This window comes from Girardinichthys multiradiatus, chromosome 3 (genome assembly GCF_021462225.1).
Source record: "Girardinichthys multiradiatus isolate DD_20200921_A chromosome 3, DD_fGirMul_XY1, whole genome shotgun sequence".
Classification (NCBI taxonomy): Eukaryota; Metazoa; Chordata; class Actinopteri; order Cyprinodontiformes; family Goodeidae; genus Girardinichthys; species Girardinichthys multiradiatus.
In genome coordinates, this window is record NC_061796.1 from 41257987 (window position 1) to 41275770 (window position 17784).

At 38.9% G+C, this 17784-nt stretch overlaps 2 protein-coding genes across 2 annotated transcripts in view; one reads left to right on the forward strand and one right to left on the reverse strand.

The window, feature by feature from the left end:
• Positions 1 to 961: 961 nt before the first annotated feature.
• LOC124865475 (fucolectin-5-like) lies at positions 962 to 9905 on the forward strand. The gene is made up of 6 exons (XM_047360590.1): positions 962 to 1300; positions 1499 to 1566; positions 3905 to 4199; positions 4468 to 4619; positions 5849 to 6128; positions 6402 to 9905. The coding sequence occupies exons 1-6, from the start codon at positions 1281 to 1283 to the stop codon at positions 6550 to 6552; spliced, it is 966 nt and encodes a 321-aa protein (XP_047216546.1). The 5' UTR covers positions 962 to 1280; the 3' UTR covers positions 6553 to 9905.
• A 1122-nt stretch (positions 9906 to 11027) lies between these two features.
• The window catches only part of dpy19l1l (dpy-19-like 1, like (H. sapiens)), a 34813-nt gene continuing 28056 nt past the window's right edge, over positions 11028 to 17784 (reverse strand). Inside the window, exons 16-22 of the mRNA XM_047360589.1 lie at positions 17706 to 17773; positions 17533 to 17557; positions 13930 to 14049; positions 12680 to 12854; positions 12380 to 12479; positions 12102 to 12227; positions 11028 to 12012 (exon numbers count right to left, since the gene is read on the reverse strand). Of these exons, the coding sequence (XP_047216545.1) occupies positions 11850 to 12012; positions 12102 to 12227; positions 12380 to 12479; positions 12680 to 12854; positions 13930 to 14049; positions 17533 to 17557; positions 17706 to 17773 (777 nt within the window). The 3' untranslated portion in view covers positions 11028 to 11849. The remainder of the gene's footprint in view (positions 12013 to 12101; positions 12228 to 12379; positions 12480 to 12679; positions 12855 to 13929; positions 14050 to 17532; positions 17558 to 17705; positions 17774 to 17784) is intronic.

Here is a 17784-nt window from a genome sequence, read left to right on the forward strand (position 1 = left end):
ATTGTGTAAAACATAAATAAAAACAGAATACAATGATTTGCAAAATCCGTTCAACCCAAAATCAATCAAATACACTACAAGAAAATGATATTTAATATTCAAACTGATAAACTTGCTTCTTTTTTTGTTTTCATTTTGAATTGGATGCTTGTGGCACGTTCCAAAAAAGATGAAACAGGGGCAACAAAAGAGTGGGAAAGTTGAGAAATGCTCAGAAAACACCAGTTTGTATGATTCCACAGGTGAACAGGTTCAATGAAAACCACGGAGTGTCATGATTAGGTTTAAAAGCATCTCCAAAAGTCTCAATTATTACAAGGAACAGGCGAGGTTCACCACTTTATCAACCTCATCAGCAAACAGTCCAACAGGTCATGAACGTTTCTTAACGTACAATTTCAAAGAATTTAAGGATTTCATCATTTACAGTCCATAATATTATTAACAGGATTTAGAGAATCTGGAGAAATCTCTGCAAATAAGCAGCAAGGCTGAAAACCAACATTGAATGTTCATGACCTTTGATGCCTCAGGAGGCACTGCATTAAAAAAAACATCATTATGTAACAGATGTTACCATTTGGGCTCAGGAACACTTCGTTGGAGCAAATCCCTCGCTGATTTCCTAATTATACCCTGTTTAGTGCACTGAACTTTGATAAGAACGCTTGAAAAATGTTTAAGTAGGTTGAAGTTAAGTTTGTTTTGTGATACAATAGGTTGAATTTGATTTTTAAAAGGGTAATTTCCAAATTTAAGGATTAAAAGTTAGTCAGTCAATCATTTTCCACCGCTTCTTCCATAGTGGGTCGCAGGGAAGCTGGTGCCTATCTCCAGCAGTCTATGGGTGGGAGGCAGGGTACACCCTGGCCAGGTTGCCATCGCAGGGAAATACACAAACAACCAAGCATGTACCCGGTGAGACCCCCAGCCGGGAGTCAAACCCAGGACTTTCTTGCTGCAAGGCAAGAGTGCACCACCGTGCAGCCCGGATAAAAAGTTACATTTCAAAATATGTATTAACTGCTAATGGGTAAAGGCAAGGACAAATTTCCTGAAAGGATGGTAAAGGCAAAAAAATCTCACATCAGTCCAAAATGGGATTGTTTGAACTGAGAGTTTGTTCAACATAAAAAAACAAAACCCTTGAACTTACAGGAATAGATAAGGAGTAAACCAAAGTTTGAGACGTGATTGGACAATGAATAAGGTATTTATATGAGGAAGGAAGTTTAGTGACTGAGTCAACACATGAAGTACTTGAGTTCCAGTGATGAAACATGTCTTCTAAGAAACCAGGGTAAGCTCTCAATTACTTATTCCATTACAATTTCTATGTCATATTTCAAATAAAATTTACAGTTAAAATGTAGAATATTCAAAGTATGTTTAGATTAAAAATAACCAACATTTTTCTAAAAGTAAAGCCTAATGTCTATCATGAAATTTAGAAACTTTTAGTTGGGTAATGATTTTCTATCATGTCTGTTTTTTGCAGAATCATGAGACAAGTTATCCTATTTCATTTGCTGCTCTTCTTTCCGATGCATTCAGGCCAAAATTACCGTAAGTGTGATTTAAACATGCACTATATTGCCAAAAGTAGTGGGTCACACCACCCAATCAATAAATCATTCCTGCGTTTCAATCACTTAAATGGTTGCATGTGTCTAAAGTTTGGTGTGGGGAAACTTGACTGAGCTCAACCTTCTTGAACACCTTTGGGATTAATTAAAGAGGAGGCTGCAGTTCTGGTTTTCTCATCTAACTACGAATACATTCCTAAAACTTGTGGAAGATGTTTACAGAATAGTTACATGTGTAAATGTTGGCAATGGTGGGACCATCAACAAATTGGACCTCATAGATTAAGAATAGGATGTCTTCCAAGTTCATGTACATGTAAAAGTAGACAGACAAATACTTTTGGTATTACAGTGTATTTGCGGATCGGTTAGAGTGTAAATATTGCTTAAATAGGACAATCGATCTTTAAAGAGGCACTTTTTAGCCACAGATTAGATTAAACATTTACAGTAACATTTTGTTAGACCATGCAGTTTAGATTTCCTACCTATCCCTTTACATTTAAGGATTCCCCCACCATCAACCAATTTGATGAGTTTCTTAGCTTATGATCAGTTTTGTGGAAGAAGTCCAGCACTTGCAAAGCCAATTACATCTGCTTGGGAGAAAGACTTCAACCTTTCTACATTAGATGATGTTTGGACTTTAACCTTAACTTTCAACACCATTCAATGTTACTTTTGTCACCTTCACTATCACAATTCAGTGTAGTACACATAGCCGATTCGTTAAAATCTCATGCATATTCTGTTTGTTTTTGGATCCTTGCTGTAGGCATGACACCTAACGTTTTTGCAGTGCGTTTGCACATTTGTGGCCGAATATTTTTTTACACCCTAATGTCACTGACCTGTTAATGACATATACCCCCCCGGTTGCTGTCTTTGATAAAGTGGATGAGCAAGTAAAACGTCTTATTTGCGTGAAGGTCAGATGCAGTCTTTTGGTACTGTTCTGGCAAGGTGTGCCATGTTACTGGCATGGGTTCAATGGCTTTCAGACTTCACATCACAGTCTAGAAAAGATTCACTGTTCTATTCAAAATCAGGACAACAATTTGATAACTTCTGGTGACACATTATTCAAATCTTCAACTCAGGGATTTCTCTGCTGCAAATCCATTCAATCATGTTTATTTGCATACAACACAAGTTATTTGAAGGCAATTTACAAGACAAACGGATCCAATGCAAGACGAGAACAGTACATCAATGCACAGAGCTGCTCTGCAGCCTGTGGCTATACCACACCCCCACATGATATCCAAGCTGTTACCTTGGAAACGTACATATCAAGCAGATCCTTAGTAAACATAACGTGGGGATTAACAGCTTTCTGTCCTCTTGTTGGGGGCAGCTGCTACAAATCTTACAGACAAAGTGTACAGCTGCCCTCAGGTTGTAAATACTTTTATGCTGTACCATTCCAACAAGATAAATGTTTAATTTTCTCTCAAAGCATAAACTTTAATCCGATTCTATTTATAATGCAATGTAGTCAAGTTCGGTTTGTTATGCCAGTTGGTAAGGTTTTCTAACATAGAAGCAATATGTTCGGATGTGTTTCATATGTATGTTGTCTGCTTTCCTCCATCACTGAATCTTCAAGACACATCCAGATTGGCAGTGGCTGGCGCCAGTTGGAAGAAATCTCTTAATTTCCTAAAATGTAGATGTGAAACTGTATCCTGTAACAGGTTGTATATTTAGAAGTCTGTCACAGACTCATATGTATAGTTGTCACCTCTTGGGTGTTTTGTAGGCAGATGGTGTCAGAAAATTTCTTCAGAGGTTTTGGTTCTCATTAACATAATGGCATCACACAGTTGCCCCAGATTTGTCTGCTTCATATCCATGATGCAAATCTTCTGCTCCACCCCAATTGTGCCCTATTAGATTGGGATTTGGTGACTGTGGAGGCCGCTGTAGTACAACAAACTCATTATCATGTTCAATTAAAAAGTTACATATGATTGAAACTTTGTGGCTTGCTTCATTATCCTGGAGAAATCAATAAGATTTTGCTTTCAAGAATATTTAAAGAAACCTCATTTTGCACCAATTGTACATCGGACCCAAAAAAAAGTCTCTGACATTTTGAAACACTTTCTACAAGAACATAGAGATGATTAGCTATGGTAGTTTAGACAAGATAAAACATAATCAATTATGCAATTATCAATAACTAATCAGCATCTATAGTCATTTGACAAATATTTAGGTTTTGAATTACTATATAAATTCTACCAGAATTTAACAGGATAATCTGCAGTGATATATGACTGGGATAAAACCATGCTTCTTAATTTTTTTTTCAGAAAATGTGGCTTTGCGTGGCAAAGCAACTCAGTCTCAGCGCTACGAGGGAAGTTGGGATGTTTTTGGAGCTGCCTCCAATGCCATTGATGGGAACAGAGATTCCGCCTTTAATAGTGGATCTTGCAGCCACACTGCAATCCAAACCAACCCCTGGTGGAGAGTGGACCTGCTGGATTCGTATATAGTCACCCAGATTATTATCACCAATAGAGGAGACTGTTGTTCAGAACGCATCATCGGGGCAGAGATTCGCATCGGAAACTCTTTACAAAGCAACGGTGCTGAAAACCCACTGTGAGTGATCATTATAACACAATTCAGTTTCAGCTCAGTTTGAGAAAAAACGTGTTAAAGGGTTCCATAACGTAAAGTGCAGCAACAGAAAATACACTTTACACGTTTTACAGTATGGAATAAGGGCCTGTTGGATATTGCTATTTCTTTTTTACATGTACCTATTTCACACCAAGTCTTGTAGGACCACTCCTTTTTTAAATTAAGTGCTTAGTTTAAGTACTCAGAGTAAATTCTGAATATTACTGACAAAAGTCTTCTCTTTCAGAGCTGCTACAGTCTCTGCATTTCCGAATGAGATCTCTGAAATAAATATTCCTGATCGCATGGAAGGACGTTATGTCACTGTTTTACTACCAGGCTCAGAGAAGATTCTAACACTCTGCGAAGTGGAGGTCTATGGGTACCGCGCTCCAACCGGTGAGAGACTTTTTTAAATGTATTGATGATGGGGTGGTCATTTTTGAATGTCATATTTATGAGTTTCTTTATGATCGGGTGCAGCAAAATGTTTGAGAGATTCTAGTATATATTTTAAACATGAAGATGCTACTTGTGTTTTTAAAAATCAAATTGAAATGGACTGAGATAGAAATGGCATTTATTTTAAACACTTATCCATAAACACAAAACAATAGATTCAGAAACAACAGAAAAATCCTCAGAGCTTTTGGTCCATATTGAAATAACATCACACAGTTGCAGCAGATTTGTCAGCTACTTATCCCTCATCTTAATCTCCCACTCCACGACATCCCAAAGACGCGCTCTGTTGGATTGAGATCAGGCGCTCATTTGGATTTGGTGCTTGGGGGCCCAACATTTGCCAATAAAATACCACCTACATCATTATACCATCACCTCTAGCCTGAACTGTTGATTCAAAGGATAGATCCATGCTTTCATGTTGTTTACACCAAATTCTGACTTGGGCAGATTGCAGCTGAAATCAAGGCTGATTGTTCCACCAAGTGTGGTCTTCTGCTGCTGTAGACCATAGGTCTTGAGGTTTGAAATATTGTACAGTCAGAGATGGTGTTCTGTATATCTTAAAAGTGATTAAACTACTATTTCCTTACAACCATATCAGGTAAACTGTAGAGATGGTCATGAGTGAAAATCCTGATAGATTTCTAAAACACTCATCACCCTGTTTGGCACCACTAACCATGGCATTTTTAAATAACTTAAATCTCCTTTCTTCACCATTTTGATTTGAACATCAGTTTAAACATCAGAATGCCACCTTCATCACGTTGGGATTCTTAAATCCATTCAGTTGCTACCGTGTGATTGGCAAATTTGGTGCGATTTCAGGTAAATGCAGGAATTATTTTGAGTATGATTCCAAAAAGAGGCTGAATTTATATGTGACTAAATTTAAATACTATTCCCCCAAACCACCAGCAACCTTCAACAGCCCTCAGCTGGTACAAAAAAATGAAATTTTCCCCAAAATTAGTGGCTCAGTTACATTTCCCACATACATGCAAAGACACATATGATATGGCACAATGAAAGATAGGTCAAATTGATTCCATATCATGATAAATCATCTACTTTCAGAAAATGGCAACAAACTGGAAAAAACGTTAGATTTTTCTTTACATTTTTGCAGATTTTTTCATGATTAGCAATTCTGTTAACAGGTGAGAACCTTGCCCTTCAAGGCAAAGCCACACAGTCATCGCTGTTTGAATTTGGTCTTGCATATAACGCCATTGATGGGAATCGCAACAACGACTGGGATCAGGCCTCTTGCTCACAAACAAAAAACGAAATGAATCCCTGGTGGCGACTGGATATGGGTAAAACGCGCAAAGTGTTTTCCATTAAAGTCGTCAACCGGAATTTGTTTGAAGAACGACTCAACGGAGCCGAGATCTGGATTGGAGATTCTCTTGACAACAATTGCAACCATAATACCAGGTACTTTGTAAATAAATTTACTTTCCTTATTTTGTAAAAATAAAGGCAGTCCAAAATGTTGGTTCTGACAGATCTTTGCATGAGAACTATGTAGCTTGTGCACAGGAATCTTAAGGGACCAGTCACTCTTAGAGGGACATATGATATGCATAAGTAGACAACATGATTTAAAATAAGCAACTCGTCATTCAATTTGGTTGCTGGTTTTTATTGAATGTAGTAACAGCCTACAGAATATAGTAAATATTGGTTATGTTCTGTTTCTTTTGACAGATGTGCTGAGATCATAGCTTCTTCGAAACAGAGTCTTTATGAGTTTCAGTGTTACGGGATTGAAGGGCGCTACGTCAGCATAGTCATCCCCAACCGTATCGAGTACCTCACTCTTTGTGAGGTTGAGGTTTACGGCTCCACACTTGAATAAAGTTGATATTGGCAACAAATTGTTGTTTTGTGTTACTCACAAAAATTGTATCCCTCTGTTTAATAAAAAGGCTTTAAGTTTTACTTAAAAGTGTGTGTTTTTCAGATAATTTCATTTCTTATGTGTTCAGTTTCTAAAATAGGTAGGATTGACACCTGCAATCATAATGGTAATGTCAGTAAGTGAAACATTAAGTAAGTGGCAGTAAGTGAAACAGAAAAGCAAACTTGGTTATTTTTTCATATGCAACCCTGCACTAATGGCATGGATGATTTTTGCACCACAGTTGGTTTGGCTATTAATACAATTAATACCAGCAGATGTCTAAGTGCCAATGACAATTATCAAAATCAAGAAGTGAGGGCACCACCTGATCATCAGGAAATAATAGCTAAACAGCTCTTAGTCTCTGTCAGGTATCTTTTTAAGAATACCTGCCTGGTGAGGTGTGGCATTATAGAACAATAGACGAAGGAGTGAATTCAAGCACTGGGGTTCTCGAGCAGCAAGCCCTGCATACGTGTATTGAATAAACACAAAAAATTTCCCTCCACAATACAAGAATTAACAAAAAAACAAAAGGTTTTGGTTAAAATAGTTCAGTCAAGAAATTCTTTAACTAGGCTATTAACATTCTACTAAACAACTAGGTAAAAATTTTAATTAGCAAAAACAAATAAACAATGGTAAAAACTGTAAAAAGGAACAAATAAGAATAAAACTGACACCAATAACCAATAAAAACAATGCAGTGATATAACAGATCAGTGTAAAGATGTACATTTAAGAACCAAGGTTTGTTCTGAGGAATTTAGAATGAGGCTAATTTAGCTTTAAAAGCTAAAAGAACAAGATTTGCTTGGTGTTCAAACAACCAGATCACAATGCAAAGCAGGAGGTAACATAAAACACTATTTTAATGAAATAATGTTTCAAAATTGATTTGCTGAATTGGAAATCAATAACCTTTGGGACAACTGACTCTTAATGTTGTGTTAATTACACATCACAGTGACTGATTAAATGGAGTGATGGACTACGAAGATGGCTGATCAGCTGATCCCACACATAATCACCCGTTCAAACACATTTCCCCAAAAACACACATTCCATAAAACAGCTCATGTAATAGTCTATATAGAAAAAAGAAATCGACTCTGACATAAATCTTCCTTATGCATGAAAAATAACGTTGAGCCCAAAATCAGTCTTGGTATATACCAAAAAAAGAGAAAAGGAAGTGAAGAAACGTCTTGTTGGGGTGGCGTTTTGGTTTGCTGGTGGTTTCATTCTCCAGGCCTGGTGCATACTCCACTGAAGATGCTCCTGTTAACGAGTCTGCTCGTTGCTCCGTGTGGCGAAGTTCTTGTACTCATTCTTGCCATGTCTGAGACAAACTACTTCCTCATAAAGCCCAAAATGTGAACAACTTCATGCAAATTTTGGAGCTTCAGAGGTCCAGATAGCAGTATCACTCCTCTCCACTTCTCCTGCCGTACCCTCCTCACGTGAAAAACCTTGTGCCTTATTTTATAAGTTCTGGCTGGGTTGTGTTCCAGAAAATTATCAGAGCGACCCATTTTACACTTGAAAAAAAAAAATGGAAATTTCAATGGAAACGCTACAGTTTCCGTGCGGAGTAGAGCCTGAAATGTCACTGGTAAAGAGGCACAAGTTCCACATGTATCTCTATGTAAGGATTTATGATTATTGCTTATAAATATTTATCAAAATTATAATAAAAAAAGCATAATTTAGAAGCGGTAAGTTCTAACCAAAAATTATTTCTTACAAATAGATATCAGAGATACATTCTGGGGTTGTGATTATTAGGCTAACATCTCTGTCAAGCTCTTCATGAAATTGGCCAGCGTAGAGAAGGGAAATAAACCCGACTGCGAGCTTCTACTTCTCCAAGAGTGCTTCCTTTACGTTGTGACCGGTGGTGGTCCACATTTATGGGGTAAGAACGCTATCAAAAACAAGCTTGAGCTAGCTGGTGACATCAGAGCTGCAGTGCATGCTGGGAGGTGTAGTGACAGTTAATTTACTTCACAAAATGGACGATGGCCCAACATTTGTGTACCACTAATACAAATTAATGTGTGTATAAGTGCTGGTGGCGTGCTATGGACGATCGCAGTGGAACGAGAGCGAGCTTTGTTTGAATTACTACAGTAGTGACTACTGCCTTAGCATTAGCAGAGTTTTAGCATAAGCAGCTGGAATACTGGAGATTAATTTTAGCAGGTGTATAAGGACTGGGCTAACATATTTTATGCAGGTTAGTGAGACAAGAGGAAAGGAAAACATCAATAACTCAGAACAAGCTCATGTTACCAGACTAATAGTGCTCAAACCACTCATTGAGATAAAGTTGGAATCAGGGCGGCTCGCTCTAGGCCTACTCCGGACCAACACAGTTTAAGCATCAAAACAAAGCAAAACACTATGAAATAAACAATCCTTTCTTTGTTTTCCTCCTCTTGGTGGAGGTGGACGCTTTTTCTCTGTCTCCCGCACCCCTCCCATATCTGCCCTGCTTCAGCTCTGTGTCTTGTCTTTTTAGGAGCCTCTTTTTGCATATCTTCTTGGGTGAGAGTGTGTAAGGGGAGACGCCCTGCAGACAGTTGGTGCCGTAACCCGGATTTGGCACTAACTAAAGGATAATTAATTGACTACGAGGCAGACATCGTTCTACACCACAGGGTCGACCCAAAACAAAAGGTAAGGAAATCTATCTTTATTCTCCTTTTGCCTGCTAATAGTGTAGGTGGTGTTGTGGAATAGATACCTGTTTTCTCTTAAATTTACAGTCTTGATCAGTTTTGTGTAAAATATATCTGAGTTGCTAAGATCACTTATTTAAATTTCCAGCTACCCCCTGGCCACGGATTTAACCTTAAACATGTGAAAATGGGGCACAAACGCTTTAACTGTTTTACATCTTCAGCATCTACTGGCATTAAAACGTTTTGCACTAATCCTTTGCAGGTGAGAACCTTGCACATGATGGCCAAGCAGCCCAGTCATCCCTGCTTGGGTTTAGCTTGGCCTTTAAAGCCATTGATTGTAATCATAGAAACATCTGGGACCAGGCATTTTGCTCGCATACAAAAGACTACAACCCCTGATGGTGACTTGATCTGCACACTACCCACAAGTAATGTTTTCCATCGAAATTGTCAACTGAGACATTCTTCAACGACAACGGTGCAGAAATCTGCATCGGAGATTCTCTTGAAAACGATAGCAACAATAATCCTAGGTATCAACTGCAAACCCTTCTAGTTTTTCACTGGATGGCTGAAGCCCCAGCCATTGCTTCAGCCGTCAGTAGAAACAAGGGAATCTTCAATAGTCCAACTTTAAAACTCCTGACTAGATAGTGGGAGTAGTCATGCGTCCGTGAACAACTCAACACGGTCGACTTCTCCTCCGTGGTCCAAATGGGAAAAATATGATGAACTGTTGCAGTCGACTGGAACAAACAAGAAAAACTCGTCTCCTTGGAAAAGAAACCTCTGGTTTTCTTTTAACTTCGCCTTAGGTTGCGGCGCAGTCTTCGATTGGGATATAAATCTTCTGATATCAGCAAGATTTCCAGCTTTGTCAAGCTCTTCCGGGAATGGCCAGTGGGGAGAGCAAAAGTAAACCCACCTGCGAGCTTCTATTTCTCCAGAGATTGCCTACTGGCGTAGTATCGGTTTATTACGGCTGGAAATGGCAGCTTAGCGTTAGCTTCAGCTGGTATTCTGGCGGTGACGTCAGAGCAGCAATGCATGCTGGGAGGCATTGTAGCAGTTTGGGCCATCGTCCATTTTGATAGGAAACAATCCTGATCCATGTGGAACATCACCTCTTCAACTCTTGGCTACATTTGTCAACGTTTTCAAATACACGGCCATGTCTAAACCGTCATATTTAGATAGTAAAATATCTATAGTTGCACTAATACTTTGACATCTCTCGACCCAATGTTAGCATTCAGTCTTATTGGTAAATAATCATACTGCATCTTGACAATATTTGCCTGCTCTGCCTAGAAAAGTTCTCCAAAGACAAAGCTCATGTTTTTTACTTGCCTTAAATAATTTTTTTGGGTAAAGTAAAATAAACAGAAAGTTTAACACCTTAAGTGTTAACTTGTAAACATCTAGTACATGTGGAAAAAAATAAAAAATCAGTGTAGCCAAAAAGTGGAACCAATCATTTGGGCCAGTATCAGCTATAAATGTTGCTGATATAGCTGAATTTTGCTGTCACGCAACCAAACAAATACCACATGACCAACCCCCTCCAGAAACACACAACCGGCAAAAAGATGTAAATAAATGTTGGCTGTTAATATTGACCCAGGTTTACTTATTGGACCGATACGTTAAAAAATAACTAAGATCGGCCGATACCGATGTTAATGCAGATATATTGTGCATCCCTACTTTAGTTAGTAAAAACACACATCAGTTATGAGGTGACCCTGAATATGCAGCTTTTTAATAACAAGACTTCCTTTGGCAACAAACAATAATTCAAGAAACACAACCGGAACCATTTTAAGGCCTAACATCAGTATTTTACAAAACAAGTATATAAAAAGTTGTACCACGGCTGTTTGAAGAAATATATACATTTCCTAACTATATTCATCCCAGAAAAAAGCTTCCCGATTACAACAAAATTAACAAGGGCTTCTTTCTCATGTGAAGTTGTCCAAATCTTTCAGTAACACTGTATGATATGTATTAGATTTAAAAAGCCTCCGAACACAGACGTCCTAAAATTGCATAAAACTGTTCACACAAATAAATTATAAAAATACTGTACTACAGAAAAACCTTTTCACTGTACATGATAGAGGAAATCAGCTTCTTTGTCAAATTTGCAAAGGGTATTGCTTCACAGTATGTGGACATCACTGACAGATCGTTTACGGCTGAAGCGACACTGAAATTTAAAAATGCAGGAAGAAAAATATGGATGCATCCTTTAAAACAAGGAATAATCATACAGGAGCCAACGCAACATGCTAAATGAGAAACAGTGACACCTTTTGGCTTTCACGTGGATCCTGACATGAACACAGTGATGATTCCAGATCAGAAAGATGCAGAAAACAAATACCATCAGTGAGTCACAAATACCGCAGCAACAGAGGACGGAGTTATGGCATTTTGTGTCCGTGGTAGGAATACGAGCAAAGAGAGACCACAGCTGTTTGAGTTGTGAAGAAAAATAAGAAACAGAAAACAGTTGGTTTAAAATTGATTTGGTTTGGTCCTGTCTGTCCAACATTGTTATCTCAGATCTTTAGGAACCTTGAGAACTTTGTAGATATCATTGGAAAAGATGGTGCTGAAGTAGGGCCGTGAGTTCCTGGACATGTGGGTGCAGAAGGGAATTTTACCAACGTTGTCAGGGTTCTCTATGTCCCAGATCTCTGGCATGCTACACCCGGGCCTAAAGAACAGAGACAGGGAAGAGGATAAACTCCCTGCCCCCAAAGATAACCAGAGAGGAGGAGACTGTGCTGGTGATCCTGAGCTTACCTGGTTCGCCTGGTGCACCAGGAATCCTCCAGGATGAAGAAGTCCACCCCCAGCTTCATCAGGTTTCGCTTAACGGTTTCTCCAGACATGCGACTGTACATGGAATAAACCAGCTTGGTTCTCTCCCTGTGAGGAACGATTGATTTGAATATTACCTTTATTGGAACATTAAATGCCGACAGGATATACAACTTCTGGATTGAGATAACGGCCTACAGATCCAGATAAACAGCTTAGGTGTGAAGATGTTCTTTGTGATCATAAACGGCTAAACTGACCTGAGACCAGCATCTTCGTAGTGGGGGTGGTTGACGATAGGCCGTCCAGTGGAAAGCTTCACGCTGGCCATGGTGGGCATGGCTCCGGCAAACACAGCGTCTACACCGACCACACAGAGAACCATGACAAAACAAATAGCGAAACCATGCAGTAAAACTAGTCAGTAACAGAGTTCCTGTAAACATGTTTCAAAACAACATTTTCAGAGTTCATTTAATCATCCTTACTAAATTAATTTCCTGCTTGAAACAACTTACCAAAGCCAGAGTTTTGTCATGAAAATTGTTAACGTCACTCACCGGGACGAGTGTTTTCCTGGATCCAGTCCAGAAGCTCTTCCTGCGGCAGGTTGCTGAACTCTCCAATAATCGCCCACTGGGCCTGCAGGTTGGCCACTCCCTGTATGGCCATCATGGCCATGACTCCAAAAACTACAGCCTGGTGCCTGAACTTCTCACCAATCCAACCAAACAACTGGAGAGAGGGTATATTTGATACACAACGTACATGTGGGATCTCAGTATTTTAGAAAATCTTTAAAAATTAACTTCTCTCAGTAATTAAAATACAAAGGTGAAATTTGTAAATTATACAGATCACATTAAACAGGAAGATTTCATTTTGATTATCACGGCTTACAGCTTATGAAAACCTAAATTCTACTTTCTTGTAAGATTATAATGCTACAAAAGACCAATATAAAAGGATTTCTAATGCAGAATGTCAGTCTACTAAGAAGCTTGGCCATGTACTATACAGTATATGCATCCAAAACTTGCTCAGGGCTTTGCTTCACAGTCCTCCCGAGTTTGTGGTTATCGGTTTTGCTTGTGCACCTTTTCCATTTAAACCGTTTCCTTCCACTCGACTTTCCATTAAAACGCTTGGATATGGCACTCATTGAAAAGCCAACTCGAACCATTGTGGCTTGCCCTATCAACAGAGTGTGTCCATGAGTCTCTTGTGTCCAACAGTCGAGTCAGCAGTTCTTTGGGTGATCGTGTAGGTCTTATATCATACCCCACTTCCAAGAAATTGTATTTTAGACTCTCAAAAGCTGTAAACCATAATCATCAGAAATAAAGACTTAAAATATATCACAATGTATAAATAAAAACTTTTTGGATTGAATAACTCCAATTAAGTTTTTGATTATATTCTAATATGCCGATATGCACATGTATTCTTTCAATTTCAGAGAAGAAAAACAGCAGGACTAAGAGTTTATTGAGGTCAGCTGTCTGTCAATTCAAATATATCTTTAGAACCAAATGATGAAGCTCTGGATGTTTCAGGAGACGCAGCATCAGAACATTATTGCAGCTTTCCTAACAGTTAAACGTGCGGTGGAGCAGGAAAGGAAGCTGTCCTGCAGAAACTCTGGTTGGGACAAAAACATCAAGCAACAGAGACTCCAGCACCCAGAGTGTCATCACTGAGTCAGTTAAGTGCAGCCTAATGACTAATCTTAAATGCTTCTGAACAGTTTCGGGGACATAAAATCTTGTTCAGGACCCAGTTTCTGGTGTTTCAGGTAGTTGACGCACACCTGTCGGGAGCAGACCAGTGACGCCATGATGCACATGTGCGGGGTCAGGAAGAGCTTCAGGCGCATGATGAGGATGGCGAGGACGGTAAAGGCTATCAGCTGTAAGCTGTGGTACACCATCTGCAGAATAACAAATTCACACAGAGAAATGGCTCAGTTTACACTGACATTTACAATCTGACGTAAATTATAATTTTTAGGACAAAAACAGATACGTTTATATAGAAAAAAGCTAATTATTTTGTTTTGGGAACAACACATATCCAGCGGACAGATACAAACCGAACACTTAAAACTCAAATAAAAGCTATTTAAGTTATTTCTTTAGCCATTATAACAAAAAACATATGCAGAAATGTGCCTGCAGGCCCGGTTCTGTATGCAGTGCATGTTTCTACCCGAGGTTCTGTGCAGCTCACTACAGATAATCAGGAGAAACAAGTAACAATTTCATGACACTGTGACTTTACAAGAAAACATTGTTGAAATGTCAGCACAGTGGGAGGTTTTGTCAGCAGGTGTTAAACTCCAAAGAAAATCCACATTTTATTAAAGTAAAGCATTAAAGACATCCCAAAATAAAAATGATAAATTAACAAAATGCCAAATAAGTTTTAACCTGTGTGAATAGAGCACTGAGCTACCTCCTTTCAAGTGTAAATCTGCACAACCTCACTTCCTGCTTCATGTTTATTAACCATAAAAGGGCAAGTAGGCAGCCATGCTAGCATGATGATAACTATCAGCTACATATACAGAGCCTTGCGAAAGTATTCGGCCCCCTTGAACTTTTCAACCTCTTGCCACATTTCAGGCTTCAAACATAAAGATATGAAATTCAAATTTTTTGTGAAGAATCAACAACAAGTGGGACACAATCATGAAGTGGAATGAAATTTATTGGATGTGTCAAACTTTTTTAACAAATAAAAAACTGAAAAGTGGGGCGTGCAATATTATTCAGCCCCTTTACTTTCAGTGCAGCAAATTCACTCCAGAAGTTCATTGAGGATCTCTGAATGATCCAATGTTGTCTCAAATGACTGATGATGATAAATAGAATCCACCTGTGTGTCATCAAGTCTCCGTATAAATGCACCTGCTCTGTGATAGTCTCAGGGTTCTGTTCAAAGCACAGAGAGCATCATGAAGACCAAGGAACACACCAGGCAGGTCCGAGATACTGTTGTGGAGAAGTTTAAAGCCGGATTTGGATACAAAAAGATTTTCCAAGCTTTAAACATCCCAAGGAGCACTGTGCAAGCAATCATATTGAAATGGAAGGAGTATCAGACCACTGCAAATCTAGCAAGACCCGGCCGTCCCTCTAAACTTTCATCTCGAACAAGGAGAAGACTGATCAGAGATGCAGCCAAGAGGCCCATGATCACTCTGGATGAACAGCAGAGATCTACAGATGAGGTGGGAGAGTCTGTCCATAGGACAACAATCAGTCGTACACTGCACAAATCTGGCCTTTATGGAAGAGTGGCAAGAAGAAAGCCATTTCTCAAAGATATCCATAAAAAGTCTCATTTAAAGTTTGCCACAAGCCACCTGGGAGACACATCAAACAGGTGGAAGAAGGTGCTCTGGTCAGATGAAACCAAAATCAAACTGTTTGGCCACAATGCAAAACTATATGTTTGGCGTAAAAGCAACACAGCTCATCACCCTGAACACACCATCCCCACTGTCAAACATGGTGGTGGCAGAATCATGGTTTGGGCCTGCTTTTCGTCAGCAGGGACAGGGAAGATGGTCAAAATTGATGGGAAGATGGATGGGGCCAAATACAGAACCATTCTGGAAGAAAACCTGTTGGAGTCTGCAAGAGACCTGAGACTGGGACGGAGATTTATCTTCCAACAAGACAATGATCCAAAACATAAAGCCAAATCTACAATAGAATGGTTCACAAATAAAAGGTATCCAGGTGTTGGAATGGCCAAGTCAAAGTCCAGAGCTGAATCCAATCGAGAATCTGTGGAAAGAGCTGAAGACTGCTGTTCATGAACGCTCTCCATCCAACCTCACTGAGCTCGAGCTGTTTTGCAAGGAAGAATGGGCAAGAATTTCAGTCTCTCGATGTGAAAACTGATAGAGACAAACCCCAAGAGACTTGCAGCTGTAATTGCAACAAAGGGTGGCGCTACAAAGTATTAACGCGAGGGGGCCGAATAATATTGTATGTCCCACTTTTCAGTTTTTTATTTGTTAAAAAAGTTTGACACATCCAATAAATTTCATTCCACTTCACGATTGGGTCCCACTTGTTGATTCTTCACAAAAAATTTGAATTTTATATCTTTATGTTTGAAGCCTGAAATATGGCCCCCTTGAACTGTTCAAGGGGGCCGAGTACTTTAGCAAGGCACTGTAGTTATCATTTTACCCAGAGTATCTTACAATAACATAAAGGCTACATAGACTTTTTCAATTCATCTAAATTCAGGTTGGATATTGTTTAGATTCTATTCTATCTACTATTAAAACAAATCACTTTTTTTTTAAAGGTGTGTCCCCCATTAAATCAGAAGTAACAGTAATTCAGAAGAAGAACATTATCACCACCTTTAAAATAAAGTGGTGGTGGTGTGATGGTCTGGGCTACTTTTGAGAGGCCAGGTCAAAGTACTGAATTACAACTATTCTACAAAGATGAATGGGCCAACATTCCTTCACAGCACCATGAAACACTCACCGCCAGTTATCACAAACGCTTCATTGCAGTTCTTGCTGCTAAGGGTGGCCCAAATAGTTATTAGGTTTAGGGGACAATCACTTTTTCAGACACAGATGGATTTTCATTCCCTTTCTAAATAAAACACCTTCATCTAAACACTGCATTTTGGATTGAATAACTCCAATTAAGTTTTTGATTATATTCTAATATGCCGATATGCACATGTATGCTTTAAAATTCAGAGAAGAAAAACAGCAGGACTAAGAGTTTATTGAGGTCAGCTGTCTGTCAATTCAAATATATCTTTAGAACCAAATGATGAAGCTCTGGATGTTTCAGGAGACGCAGCATCAGAACATTATTGCAGCTTCATTTAAACACTGCATTTTGTATTTGTTTTATCTCTGTTGAACATTTAATCTGTCTGATGATCTGAAACCTTTAAGTGTGACAAAAAAAAAAGCAATCACAAAGGGGACAAAGACTTTTTCCCACCACTGTAGAGGCTGGATCATACATTTAGCATTGTTAACCCAAGTTATGTGTCCTTGTTAGTTCTGCACAAACAATAAAGCCATTATGTGAAGTATCTGCTGCTGGTGGATGAACTTCTGAATACCTAATATTGTTCCCTGGGCACAAAATTAACAGACAATTACACAAGCCAGCTGCGAGGGTGATGAAAAAATGATTTAAACTAGGATTTCACAGCAAAGGACAAACTGCTTTTTATTTTTGGGTTGAGCCAAGAGGGATGAAAATCACTAAGGGAGATAAAACTGAGCAGACTTCAAAGCAGAGGAGAAATCTACTGAACCAGACAGGCAGAAATGGAACAATGGGATAAATGGGATCCAAGAAACGACTCAATCTTTACACAATTAAAAAACATAAAAGATGTGAATCTTCATTCTCACCTCTCCTTTTGCTGCAACATCAGACCTGCAACACAAAACACATGAAAACATGAACTTTTTTCTCCTGCATGAGACTAAATCATCTATTAGAAACACAAAGAAAAAACTCATAATGGTACTAGTTAGAATATTTAGAACCTGATAAAAGTACAAACAAAAACAAAAGCAATCACCCCGCAGCTTGATCAACATCATCCGTTCTTGTTTCTTGTGTCAGAGTCCGAAACAAATCCTGCACAGTCTGAAGAGGAC